The sequence below is a fragment of the Bombus vosnesenskii genome, unplaced genomic scaffold, assembly GCF_011952255.1.
Source record: "Bombus vosnesenskii isolate JDL3184/JDL3185 unplaced genomic scaffold, Bvos_JDL3184-5_v1.1 scf7180000013302, whole genome shotgun sequence".
Classification (NCBI taxonomy): Eukaryota; Metazoa; Arthropoda; class Insecta; order Hymenoptera; family Apidae; genus Bombus; species Bombus vosnesenskii.
Window position 1 is genome coordinate 667,195 of NW_022882951.1, and position 20,763 is coordinate 687,957.

General features: G+C 37.7%; 3 protein-coding genes across 10 annotated transcripts in view; 2 read left to right on the forward strand and 1 right to left on the reverse strand.

The window, feature by feature from the left end:
- The first annotated feature begins 121 nt into the window (after positions 1 to 121).
- On the forward strand, positions 122 to 7,404 carry LOC117234020. 7 transcript variants are annotated; one of them, XM_033494834.1, is made up of 10 exons: positions 122 to 671; positions 742 to 848; positions 1,263 to 1,398; positions 1,702 to 1,833; positions 1,961 to 2,041; positions 2,805 to 3,032; positions 3,462 to 3,665; positions 3,945 to 4,139; positions 4,311 to 5,587; positions 5,759 to 7,404. In XM_033494834.1, exons 3-10 carry the CDS (start codon positions 1,378 to 1,380, stop codon positions 6,375 to 6,377), a joined length of 2,757 nt encoding a protein of 918 aa, XP_033350725.1. In that variant the 5' UTR covers positions 122 to 671; positions 742 to 848; positions 1,263 to 1,377; the 3' UTR covers positions 6,378 to 7,404. The 7 variants fall into 7 exon arrangements, with proteins under 7 accessions (XP_033350725.1, XP_033350723.1, XP_033350726.1 ...); XM_033494832.1 differs by lacking the exon at positions 742 to 848; XM_033494835.1 differs by lacking the exon at positions 742 to 848 and having other exon boundaries at positions 122 to 518.
- A 3,127-nt stretch (positions 7,405 to 10,531) lies between these two features.
- On the reverse strand, positions 10,532 to 12,933 carry LOC117234022 (Golgi resident protein GCP60). Its single transcript, XM_033494840.1, has 4 exons — positions 12,526 to 12,933; positions 11,161 to 12,218; positions 11,015 to 11,074; positions 10,532 to 10,942 (listed from the first exon to the last, which is right to left on the reverse strand). The coding sequence occupies exons 1-4, from the start codon at positions 12,713 to 12,715 to the stop codon at positions 10,841 to 10,843; spliced, it is 1,410 nt and encodes a 469-aa protein (XP_033350731.1). The 5' UTR covers positions 12,716 to 12,933; the 3' UTR covers positions 10,532 to 10,840.
- Positions 12,934 to 13,777: 844 nt separating this feature from the next.
- The window catches only part of LOC117233990 (probable beta-hexosaminidase fdl), a 39,120-nt gene continuing 32,134 nt past the window's right edge, over positions 13,778 to 20,763 (forward strand). The window contains exons 1-2 of one of the 2 annotated variants that reach the window (XM_033494768.1): positions 13,778 to 13,912; positions 14,058 to 14,257. The gene's annotated coding sequence lies outside the window, so the exon portion shown is untranslated. Of the gene's footprint in view, positions 14,258 to 20,763 lie in introns of both variants that reach the window. The other variant, XM_033494770.1, reaches the window with a different exon arrangement.

Consider the following 20,763-nt stretch of genomic DNA (forward strand, 5'->3'; position numbering starts at 1 on the left):
CAAAGGCGGGCCACTCGAGGACGCAGGAACGCGGAAGCGGGCGCAGCCGCGGGTAAGTTGAGCGCGATGAGCGCCGACGCCGGCGAGGGCGACGCCGTGGACGCTGTGACGACGCGGGGATGTCAGTAGAGATGCCGCGTCCGCGAGCAACGCGTATCGACGACGGTGTCAGTTAGCCCGACGGGGTAGCATCGGGGTGGTTCCAGGCGAAAGTACGGCGAGGGGCGCGTCAGGACGCGGCTGACGCTCACGCGACCGACCGAGCGTCCTGCGACTTCCGCTTCGACCGATTCGAACCCATTTTCACCGAGTTCTTCTTCTATTTCATCCAATTTGTCCATCGAATCGTTCGATTGTCGTAAACACGACACATTTAACGAGACATTCTCGTTCGATCGTTACGAAGAATTTTGTTCATCGAGAAGAAAAATTAAGGATCAAGAAGAAACGAGTGAGATGAGAGACCAAAATGCCAGGAACGATGTGCAGGAAGAATTCAGAGATAAAAGGAGAGAAACGTACGATAAGTAGACGCCGTTCGGCGACGATCACCCTACGCGTCCCTTCTTTCTATCCCCCGAACGCGATCGATTTTATTCCTCGCCTTGGGATGAACGATTCTTCGTGCACGAGCGACTGATGGCTAACCTTTGAGCGCGGCTAACAGCAAGGTAAACATCGTTACTGCGGGCGACGATTTTTTAAACGCTTCAAAAGTGCCACTCTTCTTGTTGTTCCTAGCTTCTGATTAAACAGACTCGGTTAAGGGCGATGGAAAATGGTTTTAGCCTCGTTTCGCTGATCGAGGTGGCTGATCGTGATCGATCCGTTGATCCGTTGATTATTTGGTACGTGGACTGGCTGGGGGAGTAATCGGGTGTACGTATAGCCGGAAACTGCTATAACTCGCGAAGTTAAAAGGCGGGAACGACGATGCTGGAAAGCAGCCGCGAGCGTGGAAAACATCGGTGAATCGAGGAACGTGTGTCGCGGTTTACCGTAATCCGGAGGATGCCGTAGCTTTCTGCCGGGAGTTCGGTGAAGTAGCGAGCAGTTTTTGAATTTTTGATTCGCGTACTCGTTGGAGACGGAAGATTCCCTCGGAGAATGGCAGTTTCTGTTTCCTTCGGAAACGTATATTTTCCGAGTCGTATTCTTCTGGAAATACGAACGAAAGAAAAATTCTGTTTTTGATCGTTGCGATCTAGGATCGATTATCGAATCACGTTTCCCCGTCGAAGCAAACAATTAAATTCTTACAGCGCAAAGACCAGCATCGGGAAAATAAGGAAGATCGAGGAGCACTCGTGAAATGGGAATATTCCAACTTTGATCGAAGAACACGTTCGAAAGTATCCTGGCTCGATTGTCTCAACGATGAATCGAGAAAACGAGGAAGTACGTTTAAACTTCTAATTTCAAGAAATACTTGGCAGAACGAGCATTCGAATTTCGTTCCTTTTAAACGTCCCTCTCTTAACTCTTCTTTGCTTTGTTTTCCCTCCAAATTCTCAGTAATTTTATTACTTTTAACATGGTTATTAATTTTCACAACGTTACATTTTTTACTTTGTCATTATTTAGAAAAGAAAGAGAAAGATGAAAAATTGACGAGAAATTTATGCGAAATTAATGGATAATATCTAATTCACGTTCGGAAGGTTTTTAGAAATAATTGTCTGAATGATAATGTCTCTGTAGCAGCGACCAGTCTCGCAAACGCTTTGCGGAGTTTTGCAAAAAGAACCAAGTTGCAAATGTTTGGTTCTGTCCGTGTTAATATACGGATGCCTTGCCGCAGTGACGTGGTGTAGATGCGCGAATGTCACCAAGGTACGTCACTTCCTCTGCATTACGGAAATCCAATCCGAGCATTGTACTACGAAAATTTAACAATTCGATTCACTTGACCGTTCGTAAATTAAGAAAAGAAGGGACTTTGAGTGGTAATTGTTCGTAGGTGATAATCAATTTCTCGAGGTACCCAATTAAAAGCACGAGACACGTGTCTCCCTGTGACGATAGCTACATATACATTCTCGTAAGTATATAGGAAAATCAATTCGAAACATCCATATTTATCACAGAAAAATCGAATTTTTCAAATTAGTTTGTCGTAAAAATAAATTTAATCAACCCTGGAATATTCGAAATCGAAACGCGGATTTTCATTTAAAATTCGTTAAAATCAATTCTTTCCCCTTAAAATAATCTGAACGAGCAGCTTTCTGTAATCTGTTAACCGGCGAACATAGTAAATTTTCATTCGCAGAGATTAAAGTCCATCTGACTAAAATTAACTTGTCTTGATCAACTTTTAATTCCATGAATTTTTCTTAATCTTAACTTTGAACTTTTTCCAAATTTCTATACTGGCTGTTCCAAGTTTCCCTAGCCAAACTTTGTCGGTATATTCCGTCTATATAAATACGTATAAACCAATAAATTGAATCTTTTATCGTTGTCAGTTTCGTATCGACAGAAACGGTGAATATTTTGGAATGGAATACGACCAGCCAAGGATTATATTCGACTTAAACTTATATTCGCGTTACAATATAATAACCGCTGTGTATTTCACATTTTTTCTTATAATTGTTTGTACATTGTTCTTATAACAATCTATATTTATATAACGTTCTATAAAGTTAAAGTTTGGCCATTAAACTCTGCAGAATTTTTTCGGACTTTTTATTAAAAAATAACTTGACGGATTAAAATCCAGAAAGTATCGTAAAGTGGAAATTATGAGAAGGGAAGGCGACAGGATGAGAATTTACACGAAATATTTCATTCTATTGCAGGTGGCATTCATGGGGATGCTGTATTTGGTCTATTTGGTGGAATGTTATCATTCACCGATCAGGATCGATTTGTTACACGCGGAGAGCCAGGATAGCGTGTTATTGAAGATCTTGCAGCTAAAGTCGGCACAACCGACCATCTGGTGGAAAGCTGTCTCGTACCATTACGTGCGACGTAAACGTCAAATTACCCGGTACAGAAACGGAGACAATTACACGACGACGCAGGTAACGCATAATGCGCAACGTGCAACGCATATCTCGTGATCCAGACGAAAGGAAGTCGCGGGATGGTAAATCGTTGATACGCTTCGCGCGAGCCTCGCCGAACCATGTTGCGAGGACAGATGGACCATTCGCTCTTTCGCCTTCTTTCTTTGCTAAAATTCTTGCTTAATATTTATTTCTTCTGATATTACTAGTAACTTTATACGATATCAACTCTACACCCATTACAAATTCATAATTTAAGGTACAAAGAATTTCTTACGAATCGGCTGCCGTGACGCTTGAGCTGGTTCGGATAACAATTCGACGAAAAAATGTTTCAAGCGAAAATTCTTTGGCATCAAAGGAGTGATTCGGCGATCTATACTTTTGCTCAATGGCCCATCTATCCCCGATTTATCCCTCTTTCTGACGCTTTTCGTCTTCCAGGTCTACTACGAAAGGATAAACACCCACGCCGCCACATCTTTCTACTATTACGACTACTGTGGCGTAAAGGACATCAGCAAAGAGTTGATCCTGAATCCAAAAGTGCCGATCACGAAGATCAATCTCAGCAAAGGATTCGCCTTCTCGAACATGAGATCGGCGACAGAGTTTGAAGAGGCTAGGTCGAGATTCTTCGCGGAACAAGTATTGGATAAATTGGAATGAACCGATTGGATCGTGGATTTTTGTTTTTATTTTCATTTCTGCGAAATTTGAAATTTCGAAAGTAGAGTCCAGGGTATGGTACTTGAGTTTTTACACTAAATGAAACGAATCTTTATCCAATTTCTATTTCTCTAATTAAGTCTATGGAAGACAAATTTGCGTAAGAATCCACGGTCCATGAATAATTATAATTCTTGATTGACAATTATCCAGTGAACGAGTGCGATTCAACGAATTAAGATGCCATATTGTTCGAAGGAACTGAGAGACGACTACATGGAGATGAAAGAAGGTCTAGATCTCGGATATAATTCAAACCCCACGATGCTGGTGGCTGTTCTTGGCAACCCTTGGTTCACTAATCGCTACGTCTACTGGTGCTTGAGTGCTCTATTGCTCAGCTGGCCTTTGAGAGTGATCATAGAGTACAAATCGCAGTATGCTGACTATCAGGTGAAAAGCTACTCCATCAACTACTACTTATAGTCGTAGTTCGTCTGATCTGAATCTAATTTAAATCCCAAATAAAAATGACACTATCTCGAATGATATGAACAAGTCGAGGAACATTTTGATCGATATCATCGAGTTGTCGAGTAACAGAAACGGCATTACAATTCTCAGATCACCAAGCTCTTCGGAATCAACTACGACACACCAAGCGGAAGCGAGCCAATACACGCATCCATGAGCCAACAAACTATCAACCAGCCCGGCTCGTACATGCTGGCACCGAGTTACAGCGAAGCGCTTCTCATGGACCCAGCACCGGACCAACGACCAGCCGAGTCCCAAGACGCAAGTAGAATGGAAATGGTGCCGAGTTATTCGGAAGCGTTACTCTATCAGCGGGCAGAACAAGGCTGCGCCGTAACACAGGAAGTGAACGAGGATTCGAACCGTCGAGTAACGTCGCGCGAATGTACCTGTCCCTGCCACGCCGTCTCCTCTACCTTCGAAATGAACGCGCAGGAAGAAGGATCCAGACAAGACGAAGAACACGGCCAATCGGTGGATCAGGCCAGACAGCCATTGATAGAAACCGCGATCGAAGTACACCCTTCGAATTGCACTTTGGTCAGCGAGACAGAGACTGGCAAGTGTGGAAGCTGCGGGAAATTCTTGGTCGAGGCACAGCTGGAGAGCTTAGAGATGTCGAGAAGCGAGTGTAACGTAGAAAACCCTGAGACAAGTTCGATGACGGGGTTGCAGAACGTTAGAAGAGGCCCGAGGATCAGTATGATGCCTAGAGACATGTCTGAACCGAATCTTAGGTCCAGATCGGAACTGATGGAAGTTGACACGAGATTCCTTAGATTAAACGGACAAAGCTTGAGGAACATTTTAGAGAGCGACCAGGAAGAAGAATTTGGTATCGAGGACAGAGTGGAAGAGATTAGTGAAGATAAGATGAGCGAGCCAGAAAGAGGAAGAAACTTCAGGTTATCCCTTTGTTTCCTCGATGAAGCCAATTCCAGGTCTACAGTGGCTGTAGATGCGAGTAGAGGCGCGATACCGAAAAGGATAGCCAGCAGAAGCAGAGTAATCGCGAATCCCATGTCGAACGAGACTTGCGGACTGCCCGATTCGACAACGTATTTTTGTCTCAAGTCGATTCTTAAACAGAATAAACGGAGATACACTCTGATTACCGCAAGGGAGCTTCAGAATCTCTCGGACAGGGAGGATGACGATGTGATCAGACGTTTGGAGAATCGATCGTCGTATCACGAAGGCTGTATTCCAAATTCTGCTTCGAAGAACAGTGCTGAAGAAAAATTCGATCTGTTCTCGAGATCGAGAGAAAGCTTGGATGCAGCTTCTGGAAGGAGGAAGAAACAGTTATTGGAGAATATCTCCACGGATAAGAATGAAGATGGATCGAAACGTGAAAGCAACAGGTAAGTTTTTGATTAAGAAATTTGTTTAAAATTGGAAAGAAAATTGCTTAATGGCTTAGTACCAAGGCTTTATTTATAATCTATCTGGTTAAACCAGACTTGGTTAAACAAACCGAGACAACGAAACAAAGCTCAAAGAATCCTCCCACGAATTGAAATTTTCCCCCACAGAACTCTCATCTTTGCGAGTCCGATACAAGAAGTTTGTCCTGGCGATCCTTTCGGAGGAAAAGACGTAGTTCGAACGCGACAAGAAGTAGATTCCACCTCGCCAGACGAGTCACCAAACCACACAGTTCTCAGCCAACTCGGACGATCTCTCACCTGTGACCGGAAATCAGCTCGACGTCGATTCCAAGAATCTCGTAGACAACGTTACTCGGACAGCTCCCATCCTTCTTCCTTTTCCTGTCCACTTGATCGTCAACATCCCTATCCATACGCTTTCTCGGCGTCCACAGACGCCGTGGACGCCACAGAATTCGACAAGAACGTTCAACAAACTTCAGCTCGCGTTTACCAACACGCAACGTCTTTTCCACCTTACGAAGGATCGATTTCCGGCCACAGCGACAAATTTACCGATCAGCAAGCTACGATACACAGAATTTCTCCGATGAACGTTCCTAGGTCATCGAACAAGGCAGAACTGACCCGTTCATTGACCGAAAGACGAACGAAAACGATTCGAAACAACGCGAATTTTCGACGAAGCTTTACCGGAAGAGTAGAGGATTACAGAACGGAGAACAACAAATGGGCGAATCTGAATATGGAGACGTCGTTATAACGAAGGGACACGAGATGATAACTATAAATATCCGTCCTGCCACTTTTCAACATCCTGTACATACAGCGTAAATGCGATTTAATCGGCCCCGCCTTTGCATCGAGCCGGAAGTTGCTCTCGAGTAGGAAGAAACTGATCTTTTGGTCGAACTTTGTTTTGCAATGATACCGAGTTTTGTGCATTTCCTTTGCAACATATAATACTTTTTAATTAGTCGAATCCAAAAGTATCTTACTCTTAAGGAGCGGAGATGCTTATTTTAAATTCGTTGTATATATTCCAAGGTTATATAACAAAATTCATGCATATTTTTTTCTTACATTCGTTCACGAAAATATTTCAACACTTGGCATAAAAATTTTCATGCCAAAAAGATTTTCTTATCGAAGGAACCGTAAAATATTGCAATGAGACGCAATTTGTAAAAAATTATTCGTTATACGTTTTGAAAAAGAGTCACGAATTCGGTGTGCCTCAAAAACAAAGTTCAGCCGACTGTTTTGTTTTGAAATTCGAGCGTGAAACGCTGTCGATCTTGTCAATAGGGGTTGTGCCATGGACTGGAAAGAAAATTCTCTGTTTCTTAGAGGGATGCACCTTGCTAATGGTCGTGAGCGCGATTTATAATTGATCCAGCGTCAATTATGCGTGCAGTTTTTGCGCGAGCTTCATGAAATGAGAGATCCTCGAAGAGCTCTACAAGATCTTTCAATATAAAATTCAGGGGTAGGAAATTTGAAAATGAGAGCTATTTGTATACAGGCGTTTTTATCCTGTTGTGTTAAGTAAGATAGCATGTTTATGGTTATGTCCATGGGGTTTCAATTATATTTAGATCGTATTGTTCCACAATTCTCCTCGATGAAGTGTTTCGATTTTCGGCTAGTAGGATGAGATTGAACTAATCCCTCGTTATACTAAATATATAGAGCATTTTATATAAAGTAAATTAATAGAAATTAATAGATCAATTAGAAAACATTGGACTAGATTGTTCGTAAATTGTACGATTCTTAATGAACCACATTTAAAATATATTATAGCCAATATTAAGGCTGTATAAGGCTGTATATAAAAATTAAAAAGGAGAAAAAATATAATTTAATAGATATGAATCAAAAAATCACAGATGAAACTCTGAAAAATAACTGTCGTCAAAATATAAATAAATAAAAATTCATTGGCACGAAAACGTAAAGAAAATAAGAAGAATGTATATATTATGAGGGTTGGTTTATTCTTATCCTAACTTCAAAGTATCTCTATGTCCTTCAGAAACATAGAGTATGGAAACCATACCGTGAGGTTAATTCGTACGAACTTACTGTTCGTAAAAAATGTTCGCTCAAACATAAGCAAGGAAAAACACGTAGATTTTACAAACAAGAAGATATTGAAGCAAAGTAAGAAATATAGGAAATCGAAATAATAATCGAATAAATCGAAAAGGAAAAATCCGTGCCGAAAAACGATTGAAAGTTTTCGCTTCTCCGTGCACATAGAATTACGAAAAAAAGTACATAAGTATATATATATATACATATATACAATATACATACACACATATATATTTTTGTCTACATGTTTGCTCGCTGCAACAGAGAAGAAAGAAGCTATCCGTAATTCCGATCATTTTTACCGGTCTCTCGAAATTTTGACCGAGAACTTTGTATTTATTAGATATATATATATATATACATATACTATTATTATCGTAATATTATCGCGAGGAAACAAAACGCACCGTTAATGCTTTTAGGAGGATATTTTTCATATACGAATAATGTGTATTGATGCCAATTGCTGATCGTGATAATCATTGATAGAAGTCACTATATTAAAAGAAAATAATCATGGTATGATTAAGGGTCTAAAATTTTTCTTCCATTTTCCATTGTCTCTAAATGAACTAACAAGTCGACGGTGTATTCTTGAAAAGTATTTGATTATTATATTCTATATCTTTTACATAGTACATAGATAATATTGTTTAATATTCATTTGATGCATATGAGGCTAGTCAACGAAAGAATTAATAACCTTAATTATAGCATGATTATTTTTATCTAGAATAAATTAAACACACAAGATTCTGGTATCTGTAATATATACATGTGTTTGCACGTGTAATTTTACACGATGATTCGCCTTTAACGAAAAGCAAGATGAACTAATTGTAAGTGCTACTTATCAACCCATTCGATTTTAATCTATTTATTGATAGAAAAAGAATAACTAAATCTTTAATCGAAATTTGAATTCTTTCAAAAATAACGAAAAATATGTATGAAATACTACATGATCGTATAAATCTTTTTTCTAATGCAATACTCAATTTTGGCATTTATTCTGCAAAAAACGTATATTCGAATGGGTTGAAATTCGTTAGACGCATCGTAGAAATATCTGAAATTCGAAAATTCGAATACCGGTTAGCTGTTGAGTCTGTACTTACGATTTCCGGATTCTAATTACGAGAACACCGACAAAATTTGCTCCATAGTCACTAAATTTTCGTCCAGCTAACAAAATCTTTCACAAAACCACCAAAATTTCCAAAATATCCCGATATTTATTCGATTTTCGACGCTACCGGATCACACGACGTACACACGTTCGCATTTCGAACTACCAAATCACCGAGAATCACAATTACGATGCGAGAATCGCAAGAATATCGCGAGAATCGCAATCAAGTCTCGCCTGTCATTTTAGCGCGAAATTCAAACGAACAAAAGCGTAGTTGAACCGCTATATAGACGTAGGCTTATTGCAATTTGTTAAATGACGATCGACGAAGCATGTGATAATGAAATTCGATACTCACGATGTATGTATGTATAAATGTTAAGCATCTCAGGATAACGCGTGTAACTACTTTTTAAGTTTAAAACGAACAGCGTATGACGAATTTTTTGCTCTGCGTACGATAGAACGTTCGATAAATACGTCTGACCAAAACTAACTGCAAAGAGGCACTTTCCGTAGCAGCGGATATCATAACTCGAATACATAATGCAGAAACTAAACGCAAAATATTTAAAAATACAGTTACATCGTGTTGGAATTTGATATGATATAATTAAAATATAAATAGTATAATTAATTAACACGAGAATTAAATTACAACTTAATAGCTGTAGAAAAATAATTTTATTAAATAGGATGCACATTGATTAACATCAGAATTAAACGTTAAAATTTGAAAGTGTCTCTTCCAACGAAATATTCGAGCCTTTAACGTTTGAGAATTCAACGTTCATCGATTCATAAGTTTATAGTGGCAGATATCTAGGCTTTAAGATGTAATCGACGATTTTGAACATTAACTATCCAAGTTTGAATAGTCGAATGGTGTTTATCCTTAAACGTGAATTGAACTTTGCGTTGTTACGAATCAACCATCCGTCAAAGCATTTCGATTAAAAATGAATATTACGAAAATTTGGTTATAGCAAGAAAGAAATTGTACGCCAAGAAGGCTTTCGCGGATTATTGCTTTATGCTCACACGATCTGAAACCGTGGTATTGGAATACTCATTGCCATGCAATGTTTAAGAACATAAACGTACCCATGCCGTCTCAAAAAAAGTGCTCTTCTAAATAAAAAATTGTTAATATGCGGTGAATTCTGTCCATTATTGCGCGATAATTGGGTAATGCGTTTACATGCGTTACGTACACGCATATTCGTTTGCGTAAAAAAGCCTGTAATTGTATACTGCTGCATATGTAATTATTATGATTATTATTAACGACGATATACAAATCATTCTTGTAAAAACAAAAAAAAAAAGAAGGAAACGATATGGTATAGTATAATAAACGTTGACACAAAAAAAGGAACTTGTTTCCTCGAAATATTTACTACTTTTGATTAATCTTTTACACACATATAAAAACCATTATGAGGAAAAAGTGAAATAACAAAATGGTTTGATTCCAATGTATTTTTCTAAAACGTGGGAGAGTATTAATAAAAGTATAAGTACAGACACGAATGAGATAATAACAAAGATGGGGTAAAATCTTTATCATAAAAAAAAATTATTACGCATAAAATGACCGATACATTACTGGCATATTATACAATCGAATATGACACTAATATATCGGACTATTAAAACAATTATTCGTGATACACGGTTTGCTGTTGTTACCGACGTTTATACACTTTACTTTTTCGTTTTACTTTGTTTTTTATAAACATCCATGGGAAAGGAAAAGATAGGAACCTTTCTTTTTTTACTTGTGCCCACTTTGCTTGCCATATTAAACAATAAAGTGTCTTTACATAACCATAATAAATATATATTTGTGTTTCTTCTTGTAAACACTTGGTGTGAACAGAAATAACATATAGGACTCTTCATTTAGTTGGACTAGCAATATTGGCAAATAATCGCATCAGGCTAGTTCTCAACGATAGTGAATTGCGCAGTAGCTTTTTTTCTTAATAAAGCTAATTTTTCACATAACCATTTTGTGTGTAATAGACTCGGTAATAAAGCGTCTTACTTCGCCAAAGTGAATATGTATTATCGAATTTAAGAAGATACACACCCTGTAATTGGAATATATAAGTACGATAATATTTACAAATATTAGATTTTTTCAAAGATATATTTTCATTTACCTGCCCTGGGTATCTATGACTTCCTGCGTAGACTTCTTCTTGTGAATCTCTCCTGAAAATCTGCAAAAACAATTAGCATAAAAATACTAGAACCATGGAAATTTTATTTCTATTTCTAAAGTTAAAAGGTAAACTGATATATTTACAGGTATTATCACGCTTATAGGTGGTGGCAATGGTTTGTAATCAGACTGAATTATACCATTTGTTACTCCACTTTCTAAATCATCTCTTGTTTCATATTCATCATCCTCTTCCTCTTCCTCTTCAGACTCACTAATATGTACTGATACTTGATTTGTTTCTGGTTTTGACCATTCAAAATATAGTCCAAAACCTATATCATAGCCATCCGTTGCAAATTCCCAAAATAAACACAAGCCATCTTCGTGCGTTGGCACCCTAACCGTTACGATTTCTCCATGACCAACTTTAATAACTGCATCACCATCTTCTCTCCTAATGAGTTGCTTGAAGGCATCTACACCCTGTCTAGTCCACATTTCTGGTGGAGCTATAGGTGGGTAATCATCTGGCAATTCATCAGAATCTTCTCTGTTCAATGTGGCCGTTTCATTTGTTTCTTTTGGCTCTTCCTTCTCAGCATTTTCTGTTGTGGCAGTGTTTATTTCTGGAATTTGATCTTCTATGACTAATTGGTTTTGATGTAATTGTTGCATGTACTGATGATAATGTTGTTCTTGCAACTGTCTTATTAGTACTCCTTGTTGCTCTGGATTGCCAGGATATTGTTGCTCCGCATACATTTTGAATTGGTAATATGTTTGTTGATTTAAGGCATCTTGAATTTGTCTCCTCTGTATTTCTTCCTTTAATCTAGCTTCCTCCTCTTTCTTTCTTTGTTCATCTAATTCTTTTAACCTCCTTTCTTCTTCTACTTTTCTTGCTTCCTCCTCCCTTTTCAACCTTAACTTCTCTTCGATGTCTCTTCTTTGTGCTTCTACAACTGTTCTAAACAGGGGACATAGCTTGTCTAGCAAAACTATAAATCCTTCCATTGCCTGTTCCTTGGATATGTTTCCTAGATTTTGCCATGCTAAGCGTCTGTCCTTTCCAATTACATCCAACACACCCAAAGGTGGTGCATTCTCTGCAGTACATTTGCCATGCGTTACTTGCTGGGTAAAAGCCACTAGCTTTAATTTGTCTTCATAAGACAAATGGACAGCTTTGCCTTCCTTTTCTATAATTTTTACACAATTTGTATAATTGACATGTTGACATCGAAGGAAGATAATATTATCTATACATTAAACTACTGATGGAAAGAAAACATAAGTCTACAAAATCAACAGTAAACTATATACATATACACCGATCAACAGTGAAGTTCTCATGAAATTTTATACTTCAAACTTTAGACGTGTTGGAAATATATAACATAACAATGTAACAGCACGTATCCGCACAGACATATGGTTTTTTCTAACATAACTCAAAGAAGCGAATAGCGATACTATTTTAATAAACTGACAATATGATTGACTCACCTTTATAAAAATTGACTGCGATTTTGTACAGTTCCTTAGTTTCGAAACCCCATAGATGAGGCTCCCACCTTTTTCCACTCTCCTTATCATTTTTGTTTTTCGCCAAGTCCTCCGCAGATATCGCCAGTTTCTCGATTTTCTGCTCTACCGAGGGAATGTCACCATTGGTGTCCGCCATTTGCAGTTGCATTGACACGTCAAATATTGTTAGAAGCACCCTAACCTTCTATTTCTAACAGTATGAAACATTTCAAAAATCTTTATAAAGATCACGCAACTAGAAAACTATTGCACTTGTAAATAGGTATCAGCACACGTTACATTTACAATAACGTTTGCATACGTATAATTTGGTATAATATTAATAGCCTAAACCCTTCCTTTTATTGGTCAATTGCCACATTGCCACTGTATTATACCGATTATGATATAGTATTATCAAAGTCAAATCGACTTTTATAAATCGATTTCTACATAACTAGAGCAATTGCGAAAAGAAATGTGAGCAATTAAATTAAATAAAACTGTTTAAAGAAATCATTTTCTAATTAAGCCATGTAATTTTTGTAGTATATAAAGTTCGTACTTTAAAATACGATTTTTAAATTTTCGCGGGTAATTCAAATGGTCTAAGGTGTATATCATGATCTCTTATAATTTCTTAATACAGTTTCTAAAATAACAAAGCACAAAAATATATAGCATAAAATGATATAAAATGATGACAGATAAGATACAGATAAGGAAGAAAAAGTTCTTACATTTCTGCCTTATAAAACCACATAACATGCATATGACACTTTCTTGTTTCTAACATTTAGAGAATAGGAAATACTTAATAGAGAAATGACAGCATGTACGTAAAGTAAATAAGTATGTATGTAAGTAAATTACAGCAAGCTGAAGATTCGCTTTATACGCGTAACAGAGACGCGTAATTAAATAAAATTTACTAAATAAAAGCGTACCTATCGTTGCTGGTTTAATAAAGGAAGAATTTTATATAACCATTGTCTCCACTATGTTCGACAATAAAAAAAAGTCTAAACATAATTTCCTCATTCTTCATATCGAATTGTGATTGTGTAAAGTGTAATCTTTTTTGAGGTCGGTATTTCAGAACACGTAAATACCATTCCCACAACTCATCCGTAATTCATTCAAAGCGACTTCGAAACCTACGATGGCGCTGCTAGTTCTCTTTTCTGCCTCCAGATGTCTCTGCAGTCGGGAGCAACACGTTCAGTCAGCGACCGAGTGTCGCGAGTGTAGCTCGTTAGTATTGTGACTGTGACTCGCTTATCTGAGCGTGCTGCTGAGCGTAATGTAGAGGCGCGGGAGAGGCAAAAGCGTACGGACGCTTTCGATTCCGTGGGAGATCTGGTCGGTGAGTGACGGACAGATGCGTGCGCGACGAAGTACGCTTCAGCGGCTTCGGTGTCTCGCTGATTTCGAGTAACGAAGTCGTTAAGAGCGCGTGCGGGCAGCAAATTGTGTGCCTCTTTTTCTCTTATTTTTTTTCGACATGGTAGGGATATACCGTTATTCACGAACGTTTCTCCGTTTCGATGCCTCCCCTAAAGCTGCATAAATCGACGGTATACCTGGTATACCCCGAACGCTAAGCCGAAGATCGATTAAAAGAGAAAAACCGGTTCATGGAAGTTTCCTCGTGGAGAGAGGACAACGCGGATAACGCAAGCTAAGAAGCTGTCCTGCGGAGCAAGGTTAGGTGAGTACACTTACCAATCCGGCACCGCTTTAGTCGCGTGGTACAAAGCGTTTCACGCGTTCCTCCCGCTGCATCGATTTTCGACCGCGTATTCCAGCCAGATTCTTGCCCTGTCAGCCCGTAGTTGGACCGTTTTTACGGTTTGTTGTCCCCTGTCGCGCGTTTGGCTAGCTTATAGAGACGCTCGTGTATATCGTACTATGTATACACGGACAAAGGCGTAACCTATTTACATGTATATGGGGTGACCTAGCAATCGTCGTACAATCGGCTACAGAATGACTCTACGTGAAAAAACAAGTGGAAAATGTAGAATACCATTTTTCCATATGATGCTCCGTTTTCGAGGAAATGGAGTTTAGAAATCTGACAAATTAAACTTGGCCGATTACCATCTAGGTATGAGCAAATAATCGACAGCAGATTATTCTACATGTAAAAAGAAGTTAAAAACGTACGATAAAGTTTTTCCGTTGAAGGCCATATTGTCAGGAAAATAAAATTTGGACGTGTTTAATTGGAAACTGATCTAATAGATACACGCGCGTGATAAATTTTCATAAATTATTTTTCTCAGCAAAAAAAGTATTACACGAACAATTTTATTTTATATTCTTGACTTGCTTCTTTACATAGAATCGTTCTATCGGCAATCGTACCACGATTACTGAGACACCCTGTATTTACACGTACGGCCTCTGTACGCCGACTCCTACGTGTGGCCATATCTTTGTGGGGCACAGGTGAATGGAAAGGACTATCCACGATGTATGTTATGTGAGAGAAGTTCTCGAGGAAGCGTGACGTGACGCGGTTCAGTAGGACGCGATCACTTTGGAGGAGGAATTGATCGGGTCGCGTTCAGAGCAGCGGCCGCTACTGACACTCTAATAAATCTGCGGACCTTTAAAGGTTTAAAACCTGATACAAATCGATGTTTAAATGCATCGTGATTACCGCTCATTCTGCGAAGAGTTTCGCAGAGGACGCGAACTCCGTTTGCATACAGTACTCTGCAAAAGTCTTAGACCGTTCACGATAGGAATCTTTTAATGGCGATTAATTGTGTTTTTAAAGAATGTCTTCGCATGATGTTATACAGAGATGAATATTACCTGTTTGCCGTTCCTTCTGACCCATACATTTTTTAGAAATACTTGAGCAAGTAGGCTTCTACATTAGCAACGTCGTGTATCATATTGTTTTGTTTCAAAGCCACTTTGCATTTCCAATCTTTTTTAGTCATTGGTATTCATATTTTATATTCATTCATATTTTTCATTCATTTCCATTATATTCGTTCGTTCATATTTTTATATTTATATTTTATATTCATATCTATATATAATATTAATATTTTATATTCTTACCAACGCGAGATGCGATTAAAGTCAACCGCAAAGTGGTTGTTACACTCGCTGTATTCACTTATCTCGTCGTGTTTTTAAACCAAAGATTCCGTTAATTTAATTAGGACAAAAACGGAAATACCAGTCACAATTACGACCTAATTCACATGGAACTTTTTTAGAAATTATTTTACGTACGAATTTTCACTATTTCGCTTCCTTTTATCGTCTCACGGGCCTCATTTAATACTATACAACAAATATTATTTTAATATCTGTTATTCATGGAAATGTTAACGAAAAACAGGCGAGTTTTAAAATTTGGAGCAATTTACAACGTGAAACGTTTCACGTGGAAAAAAGTCGACTAATGTTTTTCAAGCTACCGACAAAAGGGATCGCGGGGGAAAAAAGGAATAAAAACGCATCAGAAACTCGTTACCAGCAGCCAGTCGGTAGTTTTTTTTTTCGTTTTTCTGAAAACGATTCCATTGTGTTCCACGTCGAAACGAAAATCCAGCGAACGCGCATCCTTTGTTAATATTTACGAGGCATGTAATTACGCCAGATCGGCCGAATTTCATTTGGCTCGGATTAATATTACCACGCCTGCATCGAAATTAGAATTCTGCGCTCGAGTCAATCGTATTGATACAATCGCACCGATCTTATTCCGATTAATATCGCAGAAGAAACGTAAAATTGGGTTTTTACTAAGACAGGAAAATTTTCAAAAATATTATATACAATGTCTTGAATTTACTTCGATGATTGTATACTTTATATATTTTTGCGAATCAAAGCTTCTTGGGATCGAATATAGTTTTTGTAAAGACTGTAAGAAATTTTCAAGATAAGAGATTTAGGGATCATGCACAAGAATTTCGTCGCATTAAATCGCCCGAGAAATTGAAATCGGTCTTCGTAAAGGTGAAAAGATTTAAAAAATGTATTCGCGTACTGTCTCATCCGACATCGTTCTAAAATGGAAAATCACGAACAAATGTTCAGAGCAACGAATCTAAAGCCTGTTTAACATTTCTCACGTTCGTACCACGTTAACATCTTCTCCTATTTTTTCATCATTATTTAATTAATGCGCTCATGACACGACACCAGGAAATGATGGTTAATTCAATTTAAACGCGGCAGAATCTGGGTTAGTTCCAGATTAGAATTAGATTAAAATTAAGTTAAACCTCCACGGGGCAAACTGTCGCCGTGTTTCCGGGAAATTTCATTCTACAAAGATAACCTTGTCGGCAAATCGTTTACACGTCTCTCAACAACGATGGTATCGAAATTAACATTTTTATCGTATTCCTTTTTGATCTCCAACTAGACAATCTATATATATGATGATTCGAAGCAGTTGGTAGCGTTTGTGCATTGTCGACCCAGAAATTTTTTGGCACGGTAAAATTCGGACATCTACTTTGCTAGCGCACCAAATTTGAGGACACGAAACGCAACTTAAAAATACCCAACAATATGCGATCGTTTCTAACTGACAGAATACAACATGAAAAGACTAAGTTGCCTAAAAGAAATAGATATACAAACTGTATTAATTCGTTAACTATTTTAGAGCTATCTAAATATTTGCTAATTAACATTACAAACTATGGTTACCAAATTAAGCACGTAAATACCATTTAAATATTTAGACATGTAAGTAATACTTGTAATTATATTAATATCCTAATCACTAATACCCTACCAGCAGATGTGACGATAGACAATAAATAAAAAAAAAAAAAAATTGCAAGCACAAGAATTGAGTAGGATGTAGCTTCCGTAGATAGAAACGATAATTTTGAATTAGGCTTGCTATCGTATTATCGTACTATCGGGATTTTGGTAGGTTAAGCTTCCGTAATTTTCTTTCGAAGAGATCGAAGAGACGAAGAGCAAACCGTGAAACGTAGTACCGTAAGTTTCGCGTTTTAAACGCAGTCATACGTAGTGCAATTATTAATATTCGTTTTCTGTAAAAAGTTGGAATTATCTTTTGCGTCTGATAGCAGAAATGCAGGAATTCTCAAAGATAAAGAGACAATTATTTCCCAACTCGTTCGTTCCAAATTCTTCTTCATTTTACCACGCTGTTCGAAGGTCGATACAACGCGACTGATGGAAAACAGACTTTGTCCTATTCCGCGTATAATTGTTAAAACTATCCGATCTATCCTGTCAAGTTTTACACCAAGAAACACCATGACAAGATTTTATTTATCTAAACCATTGTTCGTACCAACATCTAACGAGGTGCATTATCAACGTTGTATAATTAATTTGTCGATGTAACGAATCGGAATTAAACTCTGCAATTTGCGAGCTTTCAATCGGCGCATCTGCAACTCAGGACGTATTTTATAGCGAGGACCTCGAGTTTTGCAGGCCAAGCACCAGAAGACGGTACAGTCTGTTTAATCGAGTTTGAGCCTGTTGGCCAGTCACCTTCCAATTCCATTTACGAAGCAACGCGGCAGAGTCAATTCCCTTTAACAAAATCTTCCTACGAATGCAAGCAACGCGCAGTTTCTACGTTTCTTATCTGTCGACGAAAACAAGAAACGTTGCAGAACTTTTTATCTAAAAGCGAGGCTCTGAAATATGGCAACACCAATCCGGCGATCGTAGACGAACGCCGGTTACGTCTTCGTCATTTTTCGAACGAACAAGTTTAGAATAACAGGTTTCTTAGATAGAGGTCGACTCTCTGTTCTGTAACTCGCTGTATGGTAGGCATCGTAACAGTAGTCGAAGAATGAAGCTGAGTCGAAGTCCTTTCACATTGTTTGAAATATACACGAAGAGGGTGGATCGGGGAACTAGGCCAGGCTCGAGTTCCTTTCTCGGTGAATACGAAGGAAATTCGCAAGAAGGAAAATAGTATAGCTTCTTATGATTGTATCGTTCGTCGAGAGATGAGTTCTCGTTGGGCATCTTGAAGAGATCTCGGGAGAATAGAACCCTGCGGATCAATAAAATTTTCGCTGGAAATTTATAATTTTTGTTTTATCCGCAATTTTTAATTAAAATGTACCTTATAGAAACTGATCTAACTTATAATCTTCTTTTTTCTTTCTTCCTTTTTTTCCTTTTTTTTTTTTTTTAAGTGTCCCTTTATCGAATATTCCTAATTTTATACTTACAATTATTTGCGTTTATCTTATGGCAATACTTTAACACAATGCGCGGATTTCGACGTACTTTTCGATGCATTTATCATAATCGCTAGAGTAAATGTTAATGTTGTATCGGTATAAAATCAACTGTTGATACTTGGGTATAGGTAGATTCAAAGGATGTCTCCTTCCGAGGTTTCTAGATAAACCAAAGTAACAACTTTCGCAAGTTGGTTCTCGTGGCCTTTTATACCGTGTTCATGTGCTTTGGAATATCTTTTAATTTCCTGTTGGAATTTTTTCCTTGTGTTATCTGTTATCTGTTCCTGTTTCTTACATATCACGGTGCATTTAATATACTTCTTGGAACAAACGATCGCAGTAGACTATCTATTTTCTTTACTTTAGGATATTTGACAGCCATGCTCCAGATTCGAATTCAATATGTCCATATAGGTTTGGCGATGGTCTTGTATTATAGATTCGCAGTTTACTGTTTGTATTCAGTTTGGAGTTGCTGGTTATGAAACAGTTCATAATTTCCCTGTTACTTTTTATTTCTTTCGTTTTCTCTCGCCTGTGTATTTTCCAGATTAGTTTGTTGTCCAAACGAAGACCAAAATATTTGAGGAAATTTGTTTGCTGGATTTCTGACTTACGAAAGTTGGCCCTTTTGTCTTTTCTTCCTTTAACGTAAAAGTCACGTGTGAGCATTTTATTGACTTCATTGTGATTTCCTTATCCTCCGTTCAGTCTTCCAACCTGTGACGTAATTTCTAATTTCGTAATCTGATTTATAATTAAAAGATCTGTAAAAAGAAAGGTGTTTTTCCTTAAGCTTCTTTTATTTCGAGAAATAAACCAGCGTCTGGCTGGTTTTGAGCGATGATATAAGTATATATACCTGATATTAGAATTTCCATATCTTGAAAATTAATGCTCGTAGAATTGTCAACTCGCCATAATTCTTATCGTAAATCTAAATTCTGTTGAAACCGATAACCCTGGACAGTCTTTCGCAACATCAAAAAATGAAAAAACCAGCGAAGAAGAAAAATACACGGACTGATAAATTCTCTCTCCCTCCCTCTCTCTCTGCCTCCATTTCTCTCTCATGTAGCACATTCTCATAATTGTTCTTGACCACCCACGTAATATGGGACGATCGTGCAGCCACACAAGGAAGCAGTTCCGCGATGAGTTGCACAATTAATAACATTGTTCAAGGTTTTGAGGGCAATGAAATCGAGCGCAGTATCGGAAGAACGTACTTGGCCGGATTTATTGAACGCGTGCAGGCATGATAAAGTCTTTGACGCAGAAACTAGTCAATAGCAGTGATAATAGCTCCGTCGAAACTTCGTTTATCATGGTTGACTAATGAATCGCAAACACAATGAATTGCTCTCCTTTTGCTTAGAAACGAAAACATTTATTTATTTATTATTTATTTAATTTGCCAATACTTATCTACTTATCTAGGTGGTTAAATCGTTCGGTAGAAAATTACAGAACAATATAAATCAAAGAAGATAGAATTCGGTGAATTTTTAAATCACAGTTACCCGTAACAAATAAACTTATCGTTAATTAACGACTTATTTACAATATTTCAAGCGTAGAAACGTTATATTCGCTTGCAACTATCTACGAAATTATTTGCTTTAAACGCAGCTTGATTATAAACGGGTTAAAGTTTATCATTATTTTAATGAATTTATGCTAACAGCAAATCATTTGATGACGCTTTAATAGCCATAAATTGCGTGCTTTTTAATTTCTGCCTGATTTATTGTCCAATAATTACCTCTGTAATATTTCTTTATATTTTTCTTCCTCCAAAAGGAATGTCTGAATTATCGATTCGCTTTTACTTCTATGCTTTATCATTACGAATTTAAATGTCGAATTTATTGCAATATCATTTGACTACGTTTTATCGTATTATTGTATTTCATTAATGTTCATCCACTGTTTTATGCATTGTAAAATGTCCGGATATTGATTAGCGATAACGTATATGCAT

Coding starts and splice junctions, on each gene's coding strand:
- LOC117234022 (XM_033494840.1), bottom strand. CDS start 12,715: ATGCAACTGCAAATGGCGGACACCAATGGTGACATTCCCTCGGTAGAG. Junction 11,075..11,160: donor CTATAAGCGTGATAATACCT/GTAAATATATCA, acceptor TTGTTTTTGCAG/ATTTTCAGGAGAGATTCACA. Junction 10,943..11,014: donor GTCATAGATACCCAGGGCAG/GTAAATGAAAAT, acceptor TTCCAATTACAG/GGTGTGTATCTTCTTAAATT.
- LOC117234020 (XM_033494834.1), top strand. CDS start 1,378: ATGAATCGAGAAAACGAGGAA. Junction 2,042..2,804: donor ATAGCTACATATACATTCTC/GTAAGTATATAG, acceptor ATTCTATTGCAG/GTGGCATTCATGGGGATGCT. Junction 3,666..3,944: donor CGAGATTCTTCGCGGAACAA/GTATTGGATAAA, acceptor TATTGTTCGAAG/GAACTGAGAGACGACTACAT.